General features: G+C 34.0%; 3 protein-coding genes across 4 annotated transcripts in view; 2 read left to right on the top strand and 1 right to left on the bottom strand.

The window, feature by feature from the left end:
* LOC123695049 (homeobox protein Hox-A1-like) overlaps window positions 1-8847 on the top strand; it is a 39617-nt gene extending 30770 nt beyond the window's left edge. Inside the window, exon 2 of the mRNA XM_045640744.1 lies at window positions 7396-8847. Coding sequence (XP_045496700.1) covers window positions 7396-7784 — 389 coding nt within the window. The 3' untranslated portion in view covers window positions 7785-8847. The remainder of the gene's footprint in view (window positions 1-7395) is intronic.
* A 1235-nt stretch (window positions 8848-10082) lies between these two features.
* Window positions 10083-18543, bottom strand: LOC123695149 (saccharopine dehydrogenase-like oxidoreductase). 2 transcript variants are annotated; one of them, XM_045640892.1, is made up of 9 exons: window positions 18451-18543; window positions 13418-13591; window positions 12899-13086; window positions 12374-12503; window positions 12066-12171; window positions 11704-11775; window positions 11016-11388; window positions 10515-10609; window positions 10083-10236 (listed from the first exon to the last, which is right to left on the bottom strand). In XM_045640892.1, exons 2-9 carry the CDS (start codon window positions 13584-13586, stop codon window positions 10137-10139), a joined length of 1233 nt encoding a protein of 410 aa, XP_045496848.1. In that variant the 5' UTR covers window positions 13587-13591; window positions 18451-18543; the 3' UTR covers window positions 10083-10136. The 2 variants fall into 2 exon arrangements, with proteins under 2 accessions (XP_045496848.1, XP_045496847.1); XM_045640891.1 differs by lacking the exon at window positions 18451-18543 and adding an exon at window positions 14674-14772.
* LOC123695220 lies at window positions 16321-17049 on the top strand. Its single transcript, XM_045640993.1, has one exon. It carries the CDS (start codon window positions 16321-16323, stop codon window positions 17047-17049), a length of 729 nt encoding a protein of 242 aa, XP_045496949.1.
* Window positions 18544-18840: the final 297 nt, after the last annotated feature.

The following is an 18840-nucleotide window of genomic DNA, read 5'->3' as shown; positions in this document are numbered from 1 at the left end:
AAAATGAAGGTATTATCCACCCTTATCATGAAATTTGTCAAATACATATTAAAAAGGCACCCCAAACCCGTACCCTGCGTGTGGGGTGATCATCGACTTACCAGCTTACTTCATTCTTTTTAAGTGTTCTATTATAGATAGGTACGAATAAAAAAGTTATTACATATTTTGTAGTATTATATTTTTATAAACTACCTATTTATGTAGAAATCTATGGTAGGTAGTAGGTACCTATCCTGATATTAAGGCTTGAATGTTTTGTTTTGTATGAATTAGGTATCCCAACATTAATTAATGGAAAAATGGAATATAAAGCAATAACTGAATTAATTAAATAAGATATAAATAAATACACATAAAGTTCACAATTTTATTACATACGAAGCAGTATCTTTATAAAATCTATGTAGTTTGATATAAAAAATACCCACAAACTTCCAGGATCAGAAATCCAGATGAAATACAAATAGCCGAACCAAGAAATATCTATCCTTTGAAATAAGCGCTCAACAACTTTTATGTTATTTAAAAATATCACATATTTCGCAAAAAAATGGTGAAATTTTTCATAAATGAGATAATCTTGTCGAAGCGCACATACCCCAAGTAAATACACTGGTGATCAGTCAAACCGACAGCCGTAATGCATTGGCCCAAATTATTAATATTCTGCCAACCCCAACCGCTCTGCCTTTTGACGAAAAACCAAGCGGCTTTTATAATTTCATACTTTAAGGTTATGATGATAATAGTTAAATGACTTAAAAATAAATTTAGGTGACTTTTATTTAGTAAAAGCTCATTATCACACTGTTTGTATGCATTTCCTGGGAACATTCACTATGGTGTTGTTTATTTTTTTACACCATATGAAAGTAGAGATTTCAATGAATAAAAGGCTTCCCAAGTTTTTGAAAAAAGCTGATATTTTGACGGGTGACTTTTCGATTGAAAATTAGTAGGTTGTTTTTTTGGTATTAATTCAAAATAAGGCGAAAAAATAAATATTTTAAATCAAATAAATTACGGTGTATTTGGGACATAATAAAGTAAGTTTCCACCAAATTTCGTAGAAAAAAAATAAATTTTGAAGTAGATAAAAATAAAAAACCAAAAACTTGTTTTGTTTAATTTTTTAGTCAAGTCATGATATTAATCGAACACACATTTATGTATATTTATTCAGATTTCAGCTACTTTTGAATTGTCTTCTCTGTAGAAACTAATTTCTAAACTGGTGGTAAATGATAAATAAAATCATTCAAAAATACAAAAAGTCTCAAATAAATAAATAATTTGAGTTTTTTGAGTTTATTAAAACGACAACGAACGACGGGAAAATTTTATTTAAACCTAAGTATGTAAGTGCATCCTTTAACAGCCTCAATCAGGTCTGGTATAAACAAATTTCAATTGCTTCATCCGTTCCTTGGTTATTACGTCTCATATACACAAACCGACTCTTTCCGTTAACATATTTTCTGGAAACGTTGGATGTTTTTCGTAAGTTGCAAAGCGAATTCAATTTCAGAACCCTACGAAATATTTTGTATCGTGTTTGGTGGCTCTCCTTATGTTTTTTTTTTCGGTACATACACGCGTATGAACTATAAGTAGGTAGGTGGTCTACAGTTTTACTAAATAAAAGCTCATTATCACACTGTTTGTATGCATTTCCTGGGAACATTCACTATGGTGTTGTTTATTTTTTTACACCATATGAAAGTAGAGATTTCAATGAATAAAAGGCTTCCCAAGTTTTTGAAAAAAGCTGATATTTTGACGGGTGACTTTTCGATTGAAAATTAGTAGGTTGTTTTTTTGGTATTAATTCAAAATAAGGCGAAAAAATAAATATTTTAAATCAAATAAATTACGGTGTATTTGGGACATAATAAAGTAAGTTTCCACCAAATTTCGTAGAAAAAAAATAAATTTTGAAGTAGATAAAAATAAAAAACCAAAAACTTGTTTTGTTTAATTTTTTACCTAAATTTTGAGGTTATGTGAAAAAATTTTAAATGCAAAAGTTGTAGATCTTTTTATTACCATGGTCTACAACTTTGTCATTGAACTTTTTTCCGTAGGACTTGTAGTTTTGTCGGAAATCGAGAGAAACCATTTTTTTCTCTTAAAAGCTCCCCCCTCCCACTTCCCGAACTCGAATTGACCGTAATTTATTTTTCCTTTTATTTTCATCATATTCCCCTCCTTTTCTAATGGGTTTCATCCGACTGCGATTTTTTTGCACTTTTTATTATTTTTAAAGGGATCTATCTACCCTAGTCTATACATATATAGGCTATACAGTACTTGAATATGCGTATAAAAATGTTTGAAATGCATAACTATGTACATAAGTAATAATTACATATATAACATGCGTTAATTTTAATAAGTTGAAACATGAATACTGAATTCATATACTATAGGTAAGTAGTTCTAAATTCTACGAAAAAACCAGAAAAAACCTTATTTCGCATCACTTGCAAACTAACAAGATTATATTATGGAAATTCTCAAAGCATTTTTGTGTTTATATAAAAAGTGTAATATGGAAAATTAATAAAAAGCTGTATCAAGAGTGATATGCACAGGATTATCGGCTTAGCGCTACCTAAATATTACATATTAAACACACAATTTTGCTTATACCATGGGATTATCAGAAGCTTTAATAAAACTTATCGATTTTTCTAATTTGAACCACTGTTTTCTTTTACTATGTTATTTATTTCACAGTTAACATTTTCATTCTATTTTAATTACAAAAGATTCATAACTTTAATTTTTGACCGAAACTATTGATTAAAATAATGTAGGTAGGTACGTTTAATGTATTATTTCAACAACAAAATATTGCAGTTATCTATTAATTTAATTGTGTTTTTTTTTGTAGGTATATTCTATGGTAAACGAATAGAATGCAGACGTCCTCCCCAATAAAAATATTAAATGAAGATGCCTACAATGACATACCTATCTATCGAGACATCTATGCAAATCGGACCAATGTCAGCTGCTTTCGAATTCAATTTTTTACATAAATTTTTTGAATAAAGAATTTGAGCAAACATGGCGGCGATGAAAAAAAAAATTGGAACGCATCTGCTTCATTGTCCAATTCCGACCAATCGCATCCGTTCGCGCTCCCCTGGCTGTCAGTTAACTGTCAATTCTATTTTTTTTTTCTGTTAGGGCGTTGACGGCTCTGTACATGGCCAGTCGTGGTTAACAATTGAATTGATTGAATTATAACCAATTCTGGTCATTAGGTTATTGTATTATTACCACCCGCATTGTAAATAAAGGGTTTATCCGTTAAAAGCTTTTGACGGACATCGATTGAATATTTATGAAAATGATGAGATAACAACTTTGTAGATGCAAAATGTTAACACGGCTATCAAATGCATTTTATTGATATTACCTTTGTCATAGATATGGGGATGAGTAAATAATGCATGTTTAATAGTTTTATAGGCAAGAGATAAAGTACCTACCTAATAGGAATATAAAGATAGTTGTATGTATACGCAAACCAGTATCAGTATTAGCCATATTGATAATATTTTAAGTACTTATAGGTAGAAAGTCTTCCAGTTTTAATACTTAAGATTATAGATTAGTTACGCACATGTGGCTGAGGTAGGTATTTAGATATCAAGCTGTGGATTTATGAAAAATAAATATACCTATTCTGTAAATAAGAGCTAGCGCGCAAGAGCAACTTTTGTCTCCGCAACTATTTTGGCTCTCCCATCAACTCTATGGGCTAGTAAGAAAGTGCGCGCATGATTTTTCTTATAAGTACTTTATAAATTCTTAGCTTTAATCTTTTAATATTAGATCAGATGTAATTACATGTATCATTGAAATGTTTACATGCCTGCCTGAAGGCTGTTTGTTTTATTTATTTTTTTAAGAAAATTTTGTCGTTCTTATTTCAAAAACCGAAGCTGGTTTGCGCCTTTTTGTCAATAGACCATAGACTAAAAATAAGCTATTAGGTACCCAACGACCTTGATCACAAAATCACGCAATATTGACGGACTGTGTTTGTCAAACACAAAAACGGAATCACACGCAAGTTGCGACTGCGCAAACAGGCTGTAATGGATTAGTGGTGTACCGGCCTTCTCCGGTTACATGCGCAAACAGGGGGCGAGCTGTGTGCGGGAGGCTTGTGTTTCGACGCAAATGTAAACCTGGTAAGATGAGGTCGTTTTAAATGAGCTTATAAAAAACAGAGTTAAATAGGTATCTACTTGTACTAGGTATGTACCTAGTACGTCCGTCTCAAGAAAACCTTCTTAGAGGTACCTAGCTGAGACAAATAATATGATGTTATAATTTGACTTGATTCGTTTATGAATCGCTATAATAATCATATTTGATATCTTGGAAATACCTACCACAGAAAAAATTCGAATCTATATAAATTAATACAGATATAGTTAATAATTTGACTAAAAACAGATTCTAGCTTTTAAAATTAAAACTTTCACATAGTAATACAGGAATATTAAGAAATAGGTAGGTAGGTACCTAGGTAGATGCGTATTCGCAAAATGTATTAAGTATGTACATATTATATGGTTATAAAGATTACACTATTACTGTAGACTAGATTTCGTCTAGCACGTAGGTAATATCAGTAAAACCATTACGATAATATTTGCCACTAAAAATGAATAGACAATCTGCTAAAGGCATAGTTTCGCGTTCGCCAATGTTGTCACAGGCGGACTGTGAAAACTGTTTCCATTACCATTCGGAAAAACTATAAAAATATTATACTTATTACGAGATCCTACATGACAACATTTTATGGTCTTACTACTAGCGTTCAGCCCGCGGCTTTGCCCGCATAATCACAGGAAATTCCTATGAGACACTACGGTAAAAGTAACCTATCCTACTCACCAGCATAAATCGACCCGTTGCACTGTGAAAGAAAAATTAACAAAGAACAAAACACTCGCATTTAAATTCCTAATATGTAGCTATAGGATAGTTTTGATCGTATAAGGCTAATGCCCTAACTCTATCACACAATATGAACCTAAGTTTTGATTTAAATAGAAATACATAATAAAAAAAACTAATAATAAAAACAAAAATGAAACTTGGAAATTGGGTTTGTTTTTTTTTAAGAAAATAAACATTAGTTGTAGGTACCTACTCTATTTGAAACTATTTCAAAGCTTTCATGTTACTGCATAAAATGTATGAAATGCTACATTTTCTCGTGCCGCCTAAAACAATGGACACAACAGTATAATGTCCGAGTGTTTCGGGTATTGCACAAACAGACACACTGTTTGCACTTAGCTAACGGGTTGCGACCGTCTCGGGTTACCAAATATGGGATTCTGAGATGGGATTACTGTTTCGTTCTTGTATTGTTATTATGCGCTATGGCCTAGGTCCTAGAGGATAGAGTGGCTTTCTCTGCTTTTTTATTAACAATGTTTATATATATACCTACTGTTTGTTTCTCTAAATGTCGCACAATGTACCTACATTTAAACGTTTATATATTTTATCAATAACTATTTCCACCTGTGCACTGTCAAATAGATTATTCTTTTATTACAACATTAAACATGAAAGTAACAAAAGCGAACGACAACTCATTAAATGTCCGATACGAAATTAATTAAAAAGCAATAAGAACACGTGTACCGGACAGACGGACGGACGTGCCAATTATCGGACCAACGGATTAGTAAAGGGTGATACTTTTATTGCTTTTGCTAAATGTTCCCGAGTTTCGCGTAAGTCAATAATTGGAACAAATGATTTTGACCAACCGCTTGAGAGACGGACCACTGAAATCAGCCGTCTGCTTTGTAGATGTAAATTGTTTCAGTGAACGTTTAAATTATCTGTCAAAGAGTTCTAAACTGAAAAAAAAATATAGAAAAAGATGCGATAATTTTTTGCGAATGTTCATATTTAGACTATTTTAACAAACTGTAGACCACCTACCTACTTATAGTTAATACGCGTGTATGTACCGAAGAAAAAAACATAAGGAGAGCCACGAAACACGATACAAAATATTTCATAGGGTTCTGAAATTGAATTCGCTTTGCAACTTACGAAAAACAACCAACGTTTCCAGAAAATATGTTAACGGAAAGAGTCGGTTTGTGTATATGAGACGTAATAACCAAGGAACGGATGGAGCAATTGAAGTTTGTTTATACCGGACCTGATTGAGGCTGTTAAAGGATGCACTTACATACTTAGGTTTAAATAAAATTTTCCCGTCGTTCGTTGTCGTTTTAATAAACTCAAAAAACTCAAATTATTTATTTATTTGAGACTTCTTGTATTTTTGAATGATTTTATTTATCATTTACCACCAGTTTAGAAATTAGTTTCAACAGAGAAGACAATTCAAAAGTAGCTGGAATCTGAATAAATATATAAACGTGTGTTCGATTAATATCATGACTTTTTGCCTGAAAGTGATAGAATTGGAACTTTACAAAAGCTATAGTTATATTGTAAGCCTGGGATTGTTCTTTAAATTTAATCTTTTATTAGGACCACTTTGTCTACAAAAGTTTGAGGGTATTAAGGTCAGGTCGAAAAAGTATACCTAAGAATATTCACACGGTGTGCGGGTCATCTGAATGTCATAAGAATTACATTTGATGATTTGATCCTGAGGTACCTACCTGAATAAAAAATTAACCTGCATCACACTTGTTTTGTAAAAAAACACATGGTATCTATAAAAAATGGCGAATTCCGATTTCCGCTGCATGACATTCATCAAGTGTCGCTACCACGAACATTAGAGGCACATTTTGTCAATCACGCAGTGGAAGCGGACAAATGGAAACACCTAAACAAATCCAAAGCAACCTGACCGACACGCTGCTCGTACTTCGTGTTGTTTACTTTTCTACAATAATAAACGTCAAAACGTTCACGTTTCGGTGCGAGCGCGGGTTATCTCCCGCCGGGGGGCCGCTAAGAGCCCACTATTGAAATATCTTTTATCTCTACGTACCCACATTCGAATTAGAAAAAATTGACACCTGTCATAAATATAAGATCCCACGAATTCTTTGTGCTTTTGTTTAAATAGAATTGCAAATAGAGATGAGGCGGACTTCACGTCGAGGTTCAATGACTCGCTGTGTTTTTTCGATCACAATATTGTGATCAGGTGAACGTTTAATGCATTATTCATTTGACGATTCGCAAAAAGTCTCCCAGACAATGTGACTTAGAGAGAACATTGCAATCTTTTTAAACGTCTCTCTCACTAGACATAAATGAATACCAATTGTATAGTTCAACACAAACACCATTACAACAATACACACCTCTTACTGAAATTTTACACGAATTTATGTAATGTTTCTCTTCCAGCGCCAAAGCTGATGATACCTCCAGCGGACTTCGTGAACCAGGGCGTGCTGGGCAGTCCTCAGGACGGGATGCGCACCCCCACGGGCAACCAGATGCTCGCCAACCCCCTCCTCAACCTGAACAACACCGGCAGAACCAACTTCACCAACAAACAGCTTACGGAACTCGAGAAAGAGTTCCACTTTAACAAGTACCTCACGCGCGCGAGGAGGATAGAAATTGCATCTGCCTTGCAGCTCAACGAGACGCAAGTCAAAATTTGGTTTCAGAACAGAAGAATGAAACAGAAGAAGAGGATCAAGGAGGGGCTGATAGCGGCGCCCGACCTCGCGCCCTCCGCCTCGCACTCGGCCATCGGCTCCAACGAGAACAGCCGGGAGTCCAGCTAGAATTGTGTTCAGTTATATTGACTCGAAAGTGTGGTTCGACTGAGCGAAAATATCGAACGTTGAAGTACTTACTGTGTGCCAAAATTTTACATTAACTTTTTAACATAACTAAGGTTTCACTTCGTCTGTCTCGTGTACAATTTTGGCAAATGGTACGCACGTAGCTTAAATATTTCCAACCGTAATTCAAATCGAACAAAAAGTGGCTAGACCGCATTTTATATTTAATATCTTTGTCAAAATATAAGCTCAAATAGATTAAGCTTCATTATATTGTAGACTAAATTAAGTACTTTAATAGTGTTTAATATTTTTTACATATTTTCTCCCAGTCTTATTTTTCATAAAATGTAGTTTTTTTATTTAACCATTATTTTTGTATCGCTAGCTTTGTATTAATTTATTACATGAAATAGTTTTAAATTCCATAATGAGGTGCTTTGTTTGGTTTATTGCGAAATGAGATTATTTAGACCTAAGTTTACAAATAGCTTTACGGAAATTACAATTTTTGAGAAGGACTAAGGAAATAATAATAAAGTTCGTTCTAATAAACTTTCTGCGTGCAGAAAATATTATTAGGATTGTCTTAAAACATATTTTTAACAAATTTTTAAAGAGCTGCGAGCCCGGCTTCGCACGGATAGATTTATTTATGTAGTTTTCTAAATTTTTTATAGTCACTTTTCCAACACTTACGGAGACAAATAAACATATTTGATTTGATAAATATTATAACCTTTCATCAGCTATTGAGTATGTAACTACCTATATATTAGTTCTTATAGATTTTCTTCTTGTCCTTGTCCTTCTCAACCATGTAAGACAATTCGTCAACTCAATTTTATATGTTTGTACCGCTTCTTCATTTCTGTATAGCATATTTTTTTACTTTACCAAAGCTGTTGATGATTATTTATTAAGCGTATTGTGTTTAGGTATTGTACAGGTTTAGAGATATAGCGCTACCATAGCTGTATATATGACCGATGGTCTGTAGATCGATTGTGTGTATATTTTGTAATCTAAGTTCAGAACTATCAATAAATTAACTATTTTCAAATGAAGTTTTATTTTGGAGAAATCTACTTATTCAACCTAAAAAAGTTCATAATAAATGAATATCTGATTTTAAGAGAGATATGTAGAATGTACTAGAATATAGTAGGTACCTATTCTCAAATAAAGTACCTAAATTTCCATAATGATTTCCATTTGATAATGTTTGAGAGTACTGATAACTGACCCTTATTTTGCCCTGATCGATTTTCTTTAGAAACAAGGCGCTAAACATAGAGATGCGCGAAACAGCTTTCTATGACGGGCCACTGGCCAGACCACAGAATAAATTTTATATACTCAGGGGAGGGCCAGACCGAGAGAGATATTTTATCTGTAACTGTAAGTAGTATTAGAAATTAGGGAATAAATCTAAACATGAATTAGTTAAAATCGTAGGCGATTCAAGACTTGTATATTGAATTTTTTTTTAATAAAAATACATTTAGCGTGAGCTACAATCAATATCGAAGCCAAAAAATTGTTATTAGAATTTTCGTCTGTATGTCCGGGCTTATCTCAAAAAGCACTGCATGGATTTGCTTAAAATTTGATACAGAGATAGCTTGAGACCCGAGAAAGGACATATTATGTTAGGTATTATTCCGGAAATCTCACGGGAACAACTATGCGGGTTTTTCTTTTAATAGGCGGGCCAAGCCGCTCGCGATAGCTAGAAGTAACATAAAAATTCACAACTTAAATTAACCTTACAGTTCAGTTACAAAAAAAAAAATACGTAATAAATTTGATAAAGTACGATTTTATTACATCGTATCAAACCATTATTTATTTTTTTCTCATTTTTTACAAAATACCCAACAAACTACGTAAACTGTACCAGATTCATATTTAAGTTAAGTAGCGCCATCTATGAGCCTACTCCGAAACTAAACGTTCAATAGATTTTGAGCTACTAAGGACATCTTGTGACTGAAAATAACATTAAGATATACTTATATATATGTTTTGTAAATAGGTACCTAGTTCTCAGTTCCTATAGACATATAATTTGTTAAATTTCAGAAAAGGCGTGCGAAGCCGCTGTTGGTATCCTAGTATATAGGTAGGTACTATTATATGGCCATGGATACATTAATTTGTGCTATTATAAAATAAGAAAAAAATACACTGTAGTAATGACCTGAAAATATTTAAAATGGTGGGAAGAAGGAGCAAAGAATAAAGAAAACCAAAAAAAAATTAAAACATTTATTCAACAAAAAAAGGATTATTAACGTCATAATACCATTATCATTATCACACAATCACAGCTTACAATCTACTTATTTTTTAATTCTTATCAATAATTTCAAATTTTAGTTTATCATTGTTATATTTTTGTATTATGCTTGTATTTTTGAACGCACCACCTGGTGTTAGCACGCCGTATCTGGAATGATAAAAATATGTTTAGGTAAATAAATCAAACTACGTAGGTTAGTTTTTATAACTTATATTAGCTTCACATGCATGTTTGTAGGTATGTATGTAACAGACGTTTTTATAGACTCGATTTAGATCTGTAACGGACGGATTTGATTCTTTGTATCGGCGACATTAGGTACAACAATTATGAGTTTAACGCGTTTAACGATAACTTTAACATTTGCACTTCAATGAGTTTAAACTTTGAATATCTTTTTGAAACATTTATCCTTAAAAACTTACGTAGCCGGCATTTTATCTCTCTCTGTTAGAAGTGTGAGCGCAGCGTATACCGCGGCCACTGCGGTTCCTTCGTACGGTGCGTTTTTACCTTCCGGCTGTAATAATAATAGGTACCTACTTATTTGTTATTTATATTTTATAACATCCTACTAATATGTTTGTTTGTTTGTTACTCTTATCAAAAACAGCTGAACCCATTTTCATGAAATTTGTAACACACATAGGATAGGTTTAATCCAGGAAATCCCACAAAAATACGAACTTTACGGGTTTTTCTTTGAAAACGTGGTCGAAACCGCAGGCGGAAGGCTAGTTATGAAATAATTAGGTTTCTTGCTTATAGTTAGAAAAATATATCGATAAATACCTAGTTACATTATTCAAAAATTGTCTGAATCCCTCATGCTTGTTTATAAAATACAATAAGGAAATATGTAGTACAAAAAACGTAACACACTAAGTTTTTTACCATTGTTATTTACTGTAAGTTACACCACTTACACGAATTCTGGCGACGATGTGATCCCTGGGCCTCCCTTCCACCTCCCCCCTCCAGCCCTCTCCATACATCTCATAATCGAAGCTGAGTTCCCCCATCAGCTCCTCATCAGGGTCACCATACGTCACCAGGCCAAACGAACACACACGAGGATACTTGATCAAAAGATTCGAAAGCCGGAATATTTTGCATAAAACGAATAGGAATATGCCGAAAATAGTAGTGGCGATGGAAGCAAATAGGTTCGGGAAGGAGTGGTATCGTTTGAACTGTATGGGGCGCGAATTAATGTGGTTTTGGGTGCGCTGGACTATGGTTTCCTCGGCGCCGGGGAAGGGCACCGACCAGCGGTTATGTCTCTCGTGGATAAACGGCCTGGGAAAGAAGAAAAACTTAAACAAGATTGAAATTAATAAAAAATATATTACATCATTTGGTCAAAATGTAAATACTTACATCTTTAATTGCACCGTTAAACAGTTAATTAGTAACATTATAAAGAGGAAGCTGTTCACACGTAAAATATTACTTACATAAATCCTTATAGACGTAATTCTACAGGCTATTCATAAAAATTATCTTTGAACTAGCGCTCCGCCCCGGCTTCAACCGTGGTAGGTACATGTTTTCTTTACATAAGAACCGTGGTTTCATAATTTTGTAAAAAAAATATTATTGTGTGCTAAATACCTTGGCTTTAATTGTGGTTCTATTTTCACGTTCTTTTTATCAGTCCGATCCCACAGTGGTTTCTCTTTTAATCTGTAACAAAACATTGACATGAGAATATAGGTATTATTTTGCGACATCGTTTAGAATAAACAGGTGTAATGTATAACTGCATAGGTTTTGATAAATGATAATGATAACCATTTTTATTTCGGTTTTCATGATAAGTCGAGAACCTTTTAAATGTTTTTTATTAGTAGGAAATAAAGCTACTTTTTATGTACCTATCTAATGTTTTAGATTGATAGCAACCACAGCAACTATTACGACCATGTTAATGATTTGGAAAGAAAAAAATATATTAATAATTAATATAAGCACACCCTTGTATCAAACCCTCCCAAGTGCTGTCTCTCATCACATTGGCGGGCCACTTCTTTGACACCTTTATCTGCGTCGTCAGGTAAGCTTCTACGGAATTCAGAGTGCCTGAAAAATAATATTTATTAATAAGTAATTATTATAAATTTAAAATTTTGTTTCTATACCGATTTCAAAAAATGAAGTTATCATGTCTAAAGATCTTTCGCACAAAAGTTACCTACAGTTAAATTACTGTACCTTTATGTTATGTAGATATCTAATTAATTAGTACAAGAACTTCGAAATTCGGCCTGCTTCAATATCTAACCTTTAAAGTTTTGCTGTAGGAATACAACTCCCAGATCAGCAGGAATGCATCCCAGACCGCACGCGTTGATCACAAACACCCCCTTATTTCTAGCTGCTTCATCATACTTCGCCAGGATTTTCTCTAGAAACTGTCATATTAATTAATAACTATCACAAGTACTAGTAGATGTCTTACAGTAATTGACGCGGACGTTGAAATGATATTATTATAATGGTTACAACTTACAGAATACTATCCTATATAATGTGGCTGCTAGGCAACTTAATATACTTATGTAGGTACCTACATAATATTTGCTCTCATTTCAAGAAAGGATATAAACTTTTGTTATTTAAACATTACACAAACTGAACGCATAGAAATATGAGTAAGATGCTTAAAAGTATTTTGCATAATTGTATTAATAAAATTTCGTAAAAACCAAGTAGTTAGATATATTCAATAATAGGCAATATGCATCTTATCCTGTAGCGTTAACACTGAGCAGTATTATAACAATTTCTTTCTCCTTTTTATTATTACCGGCAGTTCGCTACACACGTCCACATAATGCGTCTGACAGTCTACAGCAGCTCTGACCACGGCCTCACCGGTGGTCACATACGGGCCACAGCAGTTGAGCACAACCTTGCATTGGGAACACATCACTTTTAGAGACTCGTAGCTTCTGGTATCGGCGGCTATTATCTTTATAGGCGATGTATTTTCGCCTGTAAGAAAATTATATGATCGTTTCTTTTACGTTGAACATAATATTTATCACAAGAATTAATACCTACAGGCGTACTTAATCATTGGTAAATTTACAAATAGCTAGATAGTTAAATTTTAGTTCGTAAGCTTGATCATTAATTGTAACGAGAATGGAAAGGTGTATTTAAACAATTAAACATATTATATTACTTTATGAAATAATTTTAATAATTTTATCAAACTACTAAAAACCTAAAGTCCCGGTTCAACCAAATATAAAAACAATCAGGGTTTCGTGCTCGTATATACGTACGTACAAACTAACAAACAATCAATATCAAAGCTTACCAGCTTTTGCAGAATCTCTCAAAACACGTTCCAATTTACTCTTTGACCTGCCAGCGATCGCCCAACGGATTTCCGGATAGTTTTTACATATCCGGAACATTTCTGGGACGACAAAACGGCCCGTGTAGCCGCTGGCTCCGAAAATTATGAGGTCCAGTCTAGCCGCCATCTTAGCTATTTTGAATTGTAAACCATTAATGTTAACTGGTATATTTTTAGTTTGTCTTATTATCAATCAATATGTGGCGTTACCATTTTTAATAACTATATTTTATTATCTGTGGCGTTCCGAAACGGAACGCACTTGGCCGAATTTCAAATGGGATTCGACTGTGGATTCGACCGTTAATTTTCACTACCTCGTACTTAACTAAAAAAAGACTCAATTTCATTGTCTCACACTTGCTCGGTGATTTGTCTCCTGTTAACTAGACTCATTGTGACATGATTAACATTATTGTAACAGTGAAAGGTTTATTAAAGGTTTAATAAAATCTACCACTTTCATTTTACGTGAGTAACAAAACCCCATAAATATATATGATAGGTCTTTTAATCAAAGTGATAGGTATTCGATAGAAATCATTTGAAAAAAACAAAAATATACCCTTTTTTTATGCTCTCCTTGTATCCTTCTTTTCGGACCTATGTTTATCCATGTTTACCTATCATATTTTATCGTATAAACGCTTAGTATAAACGTGATAATAGATAAAAGATATTATTGAAATAGTATTAGGACTATGTTAAGCATGAAAATGTACCTTTGTGTTAACAATAATTGACCCACCGAGTCTCAATGACGTTTAAGTTTAAAATTTTAATATCTATAGTTAGTCTAGGTGGTCTAGACCATGTCTAGACTCTAGTAGCTACGTAGACCGTATCTTCTTAGACTGTGTGCAAGATTATTTGAAGATTATAATGCATTCGATTTGCATATTTAATTAATTATCTTTTGAAAATAACAATAAGATTTAAAAATACACAAAAAGTAGATATACCTAACTACAAAATTAATTATAAATTTATAAAGAATAGAAAAATTCGATCACGAGGACGGGACTCGGGATCGACTTTTTTTCTATTCTTTAACATTATAAAGCATGTCAATGCCATAAAACCAAAAAAATAAAATTCTACAAAATTAATTTCCAAAATGTCTATTTCACAGATGACCTATAATTGTAGGTAGGTACCTAATCGTATTACCTATCTACTCAATACGGAGACAATAATTTATTAATATTACATACCTATTAAAAACCAATCAAATTTTCTTAACACTATCACTTTTATGCGTATATAGATCAATCTTCTTATATTTATATATATTTTAGACCCCACAATTGTATTCAAAAATATTTTTCTTTAACTCAGACGCTTACGTCCAAGCAGCTTAGTTTACTTATTATGATTGTAACAAATCTTAGTTAATTGTTGATTTACCTACCTAATTTAACAACCTAATTTCACAAACAAAGTCGTTACTCTAAATAATTATCCACAAAAAACTGATAGTTATTTTCAAACACAAATATCACTTAAAACTGTTGATAATGAGGTAAACCATCCAATGCAATAGATAACATAACTAGTGTTCTACATATATAGGTATTAAGGTAAACGCAGGTATTAACGACCCCTCTAAGGCAATTTCAAAATCAACCATATTTTTTAAGTATACTGGTTCTTCTAAAGATTTATAATTTCATTTTATATGCTAGTGTTATGTATAAAAAATGTATTTATTGAAGCAAATACATTCTAATAAAAGATTATCTTGTAAAAAATAATTTACAATGTGACTTAGTCGATTGTTGCTATTACCGACCCATAAAAACGGCTGTGAAGCTATTAACGATTTTTATGCAGCTATTCCCGATCGTATGTGAGAGGAAGCCTTTTTCCAGCAATGGAATGTATAGAAGCTAGTGATGATGATGATTACCGATCTTAATAAAATGAAATAAAAATGCAAATATATTCGTATTTTTTAATTGTAGTTATTTTTAATAAAACAAATGAGTACTTTTTAGTAATGAACTAAATAATTATAAACTTTTAAATTAATCAACATAATACTATTAATATATGTACATATATTAATTCGACCCTGAATGATGAAGGAAGAGTTCCACCCACCATCCCATACTGCAACAGCAAAATGGCTGACGTGAAATTCACACAACGTGCCGTCCGTAGAGCTCTTCTTTCACTCGATATCAATAAATCGAATGGGCCAGACGGCATCCCAGCGATAGTCCTTAAATCTTGTGCTCCCGAATTAGCTCCAATCCTTACGCGTTTGTTTCGATGCTCTTACACTTCCAGTATAGTCCCAAGCACTTGGAAGACCGCCCTGATACACCCTGTACCGAAGAAAGGCACTCGCTCCGACCCGAAAAACTACAGGCCGATCGCGGTTACCTCCTTATTCTCAAAAGTGATGGAATCCATCATTAATTCCCAGGTGTTACAGTATCTAGAGGATCACCAGCTGTTAAGCGACCATCAGTACGGTTTTCGCCGAAATCGCTCGGCTGGTGATCTTTTAGTTTATCTGACCCATCGATGGGCATCTGCAATTGAGAGTAAGGGGGAAGCCATGGCAGTTAGTCTAGATGTGGCCAAAGCATTCGATCGGGTGTGGCACAAGGGGCTCCTCTCCAAGCTGCCTTCATACGGACTACCTGAGAGATTATGCAAATGGATAGCTAGCTTTCTCAAGGCACGAAGCATTAAGGTCGTTGTCGACGGAACATGCTCAGAATCCTTGCCTGTGAACGCTGGTGTTCCACAGGGGTGCGAATACCGGTCTTGCAAATCTCTCTCAGGACCAAGTGGATGAGCATCGGAAACAACTTGTGTCTAAAATTGAGAAATCTCTTGAAGAAGTCTCAATGTGGGGTCAAAACAATCTTGTCCAGTTTAACCCCTCAAAGACGCAAGTTTGCGTATTCTCGGCTAAAAAGAGGTCTTTTGCAGTGTCACCTACATTCCAGAGCACTCCTCTCAAAGCCACGCCTTGTATCGGTATTCTCGGTATCGACATTGCGAGTGACGTACAATTCCGCGGTCATCTGGAAGACAAGGCTAAATTAGCCTCAAAGAAACTTGGGGTGCTCGCTAGAGCGAGACAGTACTTCCCGCCAGCTCATCGCCTACTACTCTACAAGGCCCAAGTTCGGCCACACATGGAGTACTGCTCTCACCTATGGGCTGGAGCACCCCAGTATCAGTTACTTCCTTTTGACCGCCTTCAGCGTCGTGCCTGCCGCATTGTCGATCTACCTGAGCTCACCGATCGGCTGGATCCTCTGGCTTTGAGGCGTGATGTTGCGTCTCTGTGCGTATTTTATCGCATATACAACGGGGAGTGTTCTGAGGAATTATTTGCCTTAATACCACCTGCACAATTCCACCACCGTACTGCCAGACACAAGCAAAAATATCATCCACACCACCTGGATGCATGGCGCTCGACAACCGTGCGTTTCGCACGTCATTTCCTGCCCCGAGCTACACTCTTGTGGAACACCTTACCACCTTCCGTGTTCCCCAACCAATACGACATGGGAACCTTCAAGCAAAGAGCCTACACCTTCCTAAAACACCAACTTCCACCTTAAAACCGGCAATGCGATCGCAGTGTCCCCAACGTTGTGGTCGTCATGGGCGGCGTCTATCACCTACCATCAAGTGAGTCGCCTGCCCTATTGCTAGGGTTACTATAAAAAAAAAAAAAAAAAAAAAAAGGATTTCAAACTCTAGGATATTTCGTTATGCTATTTGATTGATTGCTTCGGCGAGTTGTGTTTTACTGAATACTTTTCGCCGCTTTCGTGGCTCCATATTTCTGGAAAAATTATACCTAATTGTATGTTTTATGTTAATTTAACCTAAAAACCTAAAAATATAATTTTTTTTAATTTAACCTAAAAATATAATTTTTAATAGGCACCTATTAAGTCATAAAAGTAATAAAAATATATTTGCACGCTCAATTACGAGCAGAATGTTTAAGGATCAATATTATCTGTATATACAAACATCTTTATTCTACATTCTGCAAATAAAGCAATTTGAATTTGAATTTTTAGATGAGAAACTAAACAATCTATATTCGATCGGTAATAGCTTCCTATAGTTGCTATTGCCGACCCACATGGGTCGGTATTAAAGTATGTAAGTATAAACCTAAATTGTATTACCGACCCATAAAAAATGGTTATTTTAATTCATTTGATCATCAGACTATAAAATAGATTATAATTGATTAATGTCATACAAAATATGAACAAATGCATATTGTTTAAACAAAAAAAAAACAATGATTTACTTCTGTAACTATTCGATAGGGATCCTCGAAAATATCATAACTTTGTATAAATTGACAAGGCTAAAAGACACAACACTAGACAAAAAAGTTTAGTCGCTAATAGATTTTTATGAAGACTCATAGCTTAGATTTAAACTGGTCCATAAAACCACTTGTGTTAGTGTGATATAATAACATAAAAGAAAATAAAACAAAAAGTTACGTTGCTGCCATTGCCGACTTACGGGTCGTTGATACCTGCCGCGGCTTAAACTGGTGAAGCTAACACCGTCCCATTTTAATTTTAAGTTTTATCGTTTCAAATTACTTTTTATTAATAAAATGTTGTAAGAAATGAAAAGTTGACACTTAAATGCATTGACATTTAGTAATATAAATTAAAGTATAGATGTCATTTGTTTGTAAATGTCTTAAAAAGATACTCACAGTACTTACCCGAAGGAACAACGGAACAGTACGACACGTCCTGCTTCCACGCTACCCCGCAGCAACTTACGCATTTTAACTCTTTTTTGCTCAGTTACTCACTCTAACGTTAAAGTATACGATGCTCAAGTAATACATTCGTGTATAACTTTGCCTACCTATAGCTAGAATAGTTCTGGAAACGTTTAAATTTCGAATTACTTTTATAGGTCGGTAATACCTTCAGATTTTCGATGGGTCGTTGATAGCTGCGTTTACCCTATACCTCTATACTGATTTAGATAAGAAATTGAGAAATTATACACATTATTGGGAATTTACTAATTTTTGCTCAATAACGGCTAGGGAAAAAACTGACTCCGAGATATGATCAAGACTGATTAATTTAAATTTACCCACACTCAGAAATATTATTATTACCTATCTATGTCGTGGCCACATCGTAGATTTTCTCATTTCATGAAATTGTCGCATTTCATGAAATGGTTGAATGTCTATTGGCCACATCATGATGTGGTTTGAGGAGATCAATGATAAGAAATCGATTTAGAAATTAAAGACTTTTTAACGGATTTTAAACGCGATTTATTCATTATATTATTTTCCCGACGTTTCGAACACTTTACAGCGAGCGTGGTCACGGGGAGACTCCCCG

The sequence above is a fragment of the Colias croceus genome, chromosome 10, assembly GCF_905220415.1.
Source record: "Colias croceus chromosome 10, ilColCroc2.1".
NCBI classification, from domain to species: Eukaryota; Metazoa; Arthropoda; class Insecta; order Lepidoptera; family Pieridae; genus Colias; species Colias croceus.
The sequence above is the reverse complement of the archived record's forward strand: the minus strand, read 5'-3'. Positions and strand labels throughout refer to the sequence as shown.

Coding starts and splice junctions, on each gene's coding strand:
- LOC123695149 (XM_045640892.1), bottom strand. CDS start 13,586: ATGGCGGCTAGACTGGACCTCATAATTTTCGGAGCCAGCGGCTACACG. Junction 10,610..11,015: donor ACATCGTCGCCAGAATTCGT/GTAAGTGGTGTA, acceptor TTATTATTACAG/CCGGAAGGTAAAAACGCACC. Junction 10,237..10,514: donor AGAGATAAAATGCCGGCTAC/GTAAGTTTTTAA, acceptor TTATCATTCCAG/ATACGGCGTGCTAACACCAG.
- LOC123695220 (XM_045640993.1), top strand. CDS start 16,321: ATGTGGGGTCAAAACAATCTTGTCCAGTTTAACCCCTCAAAGACGCAA.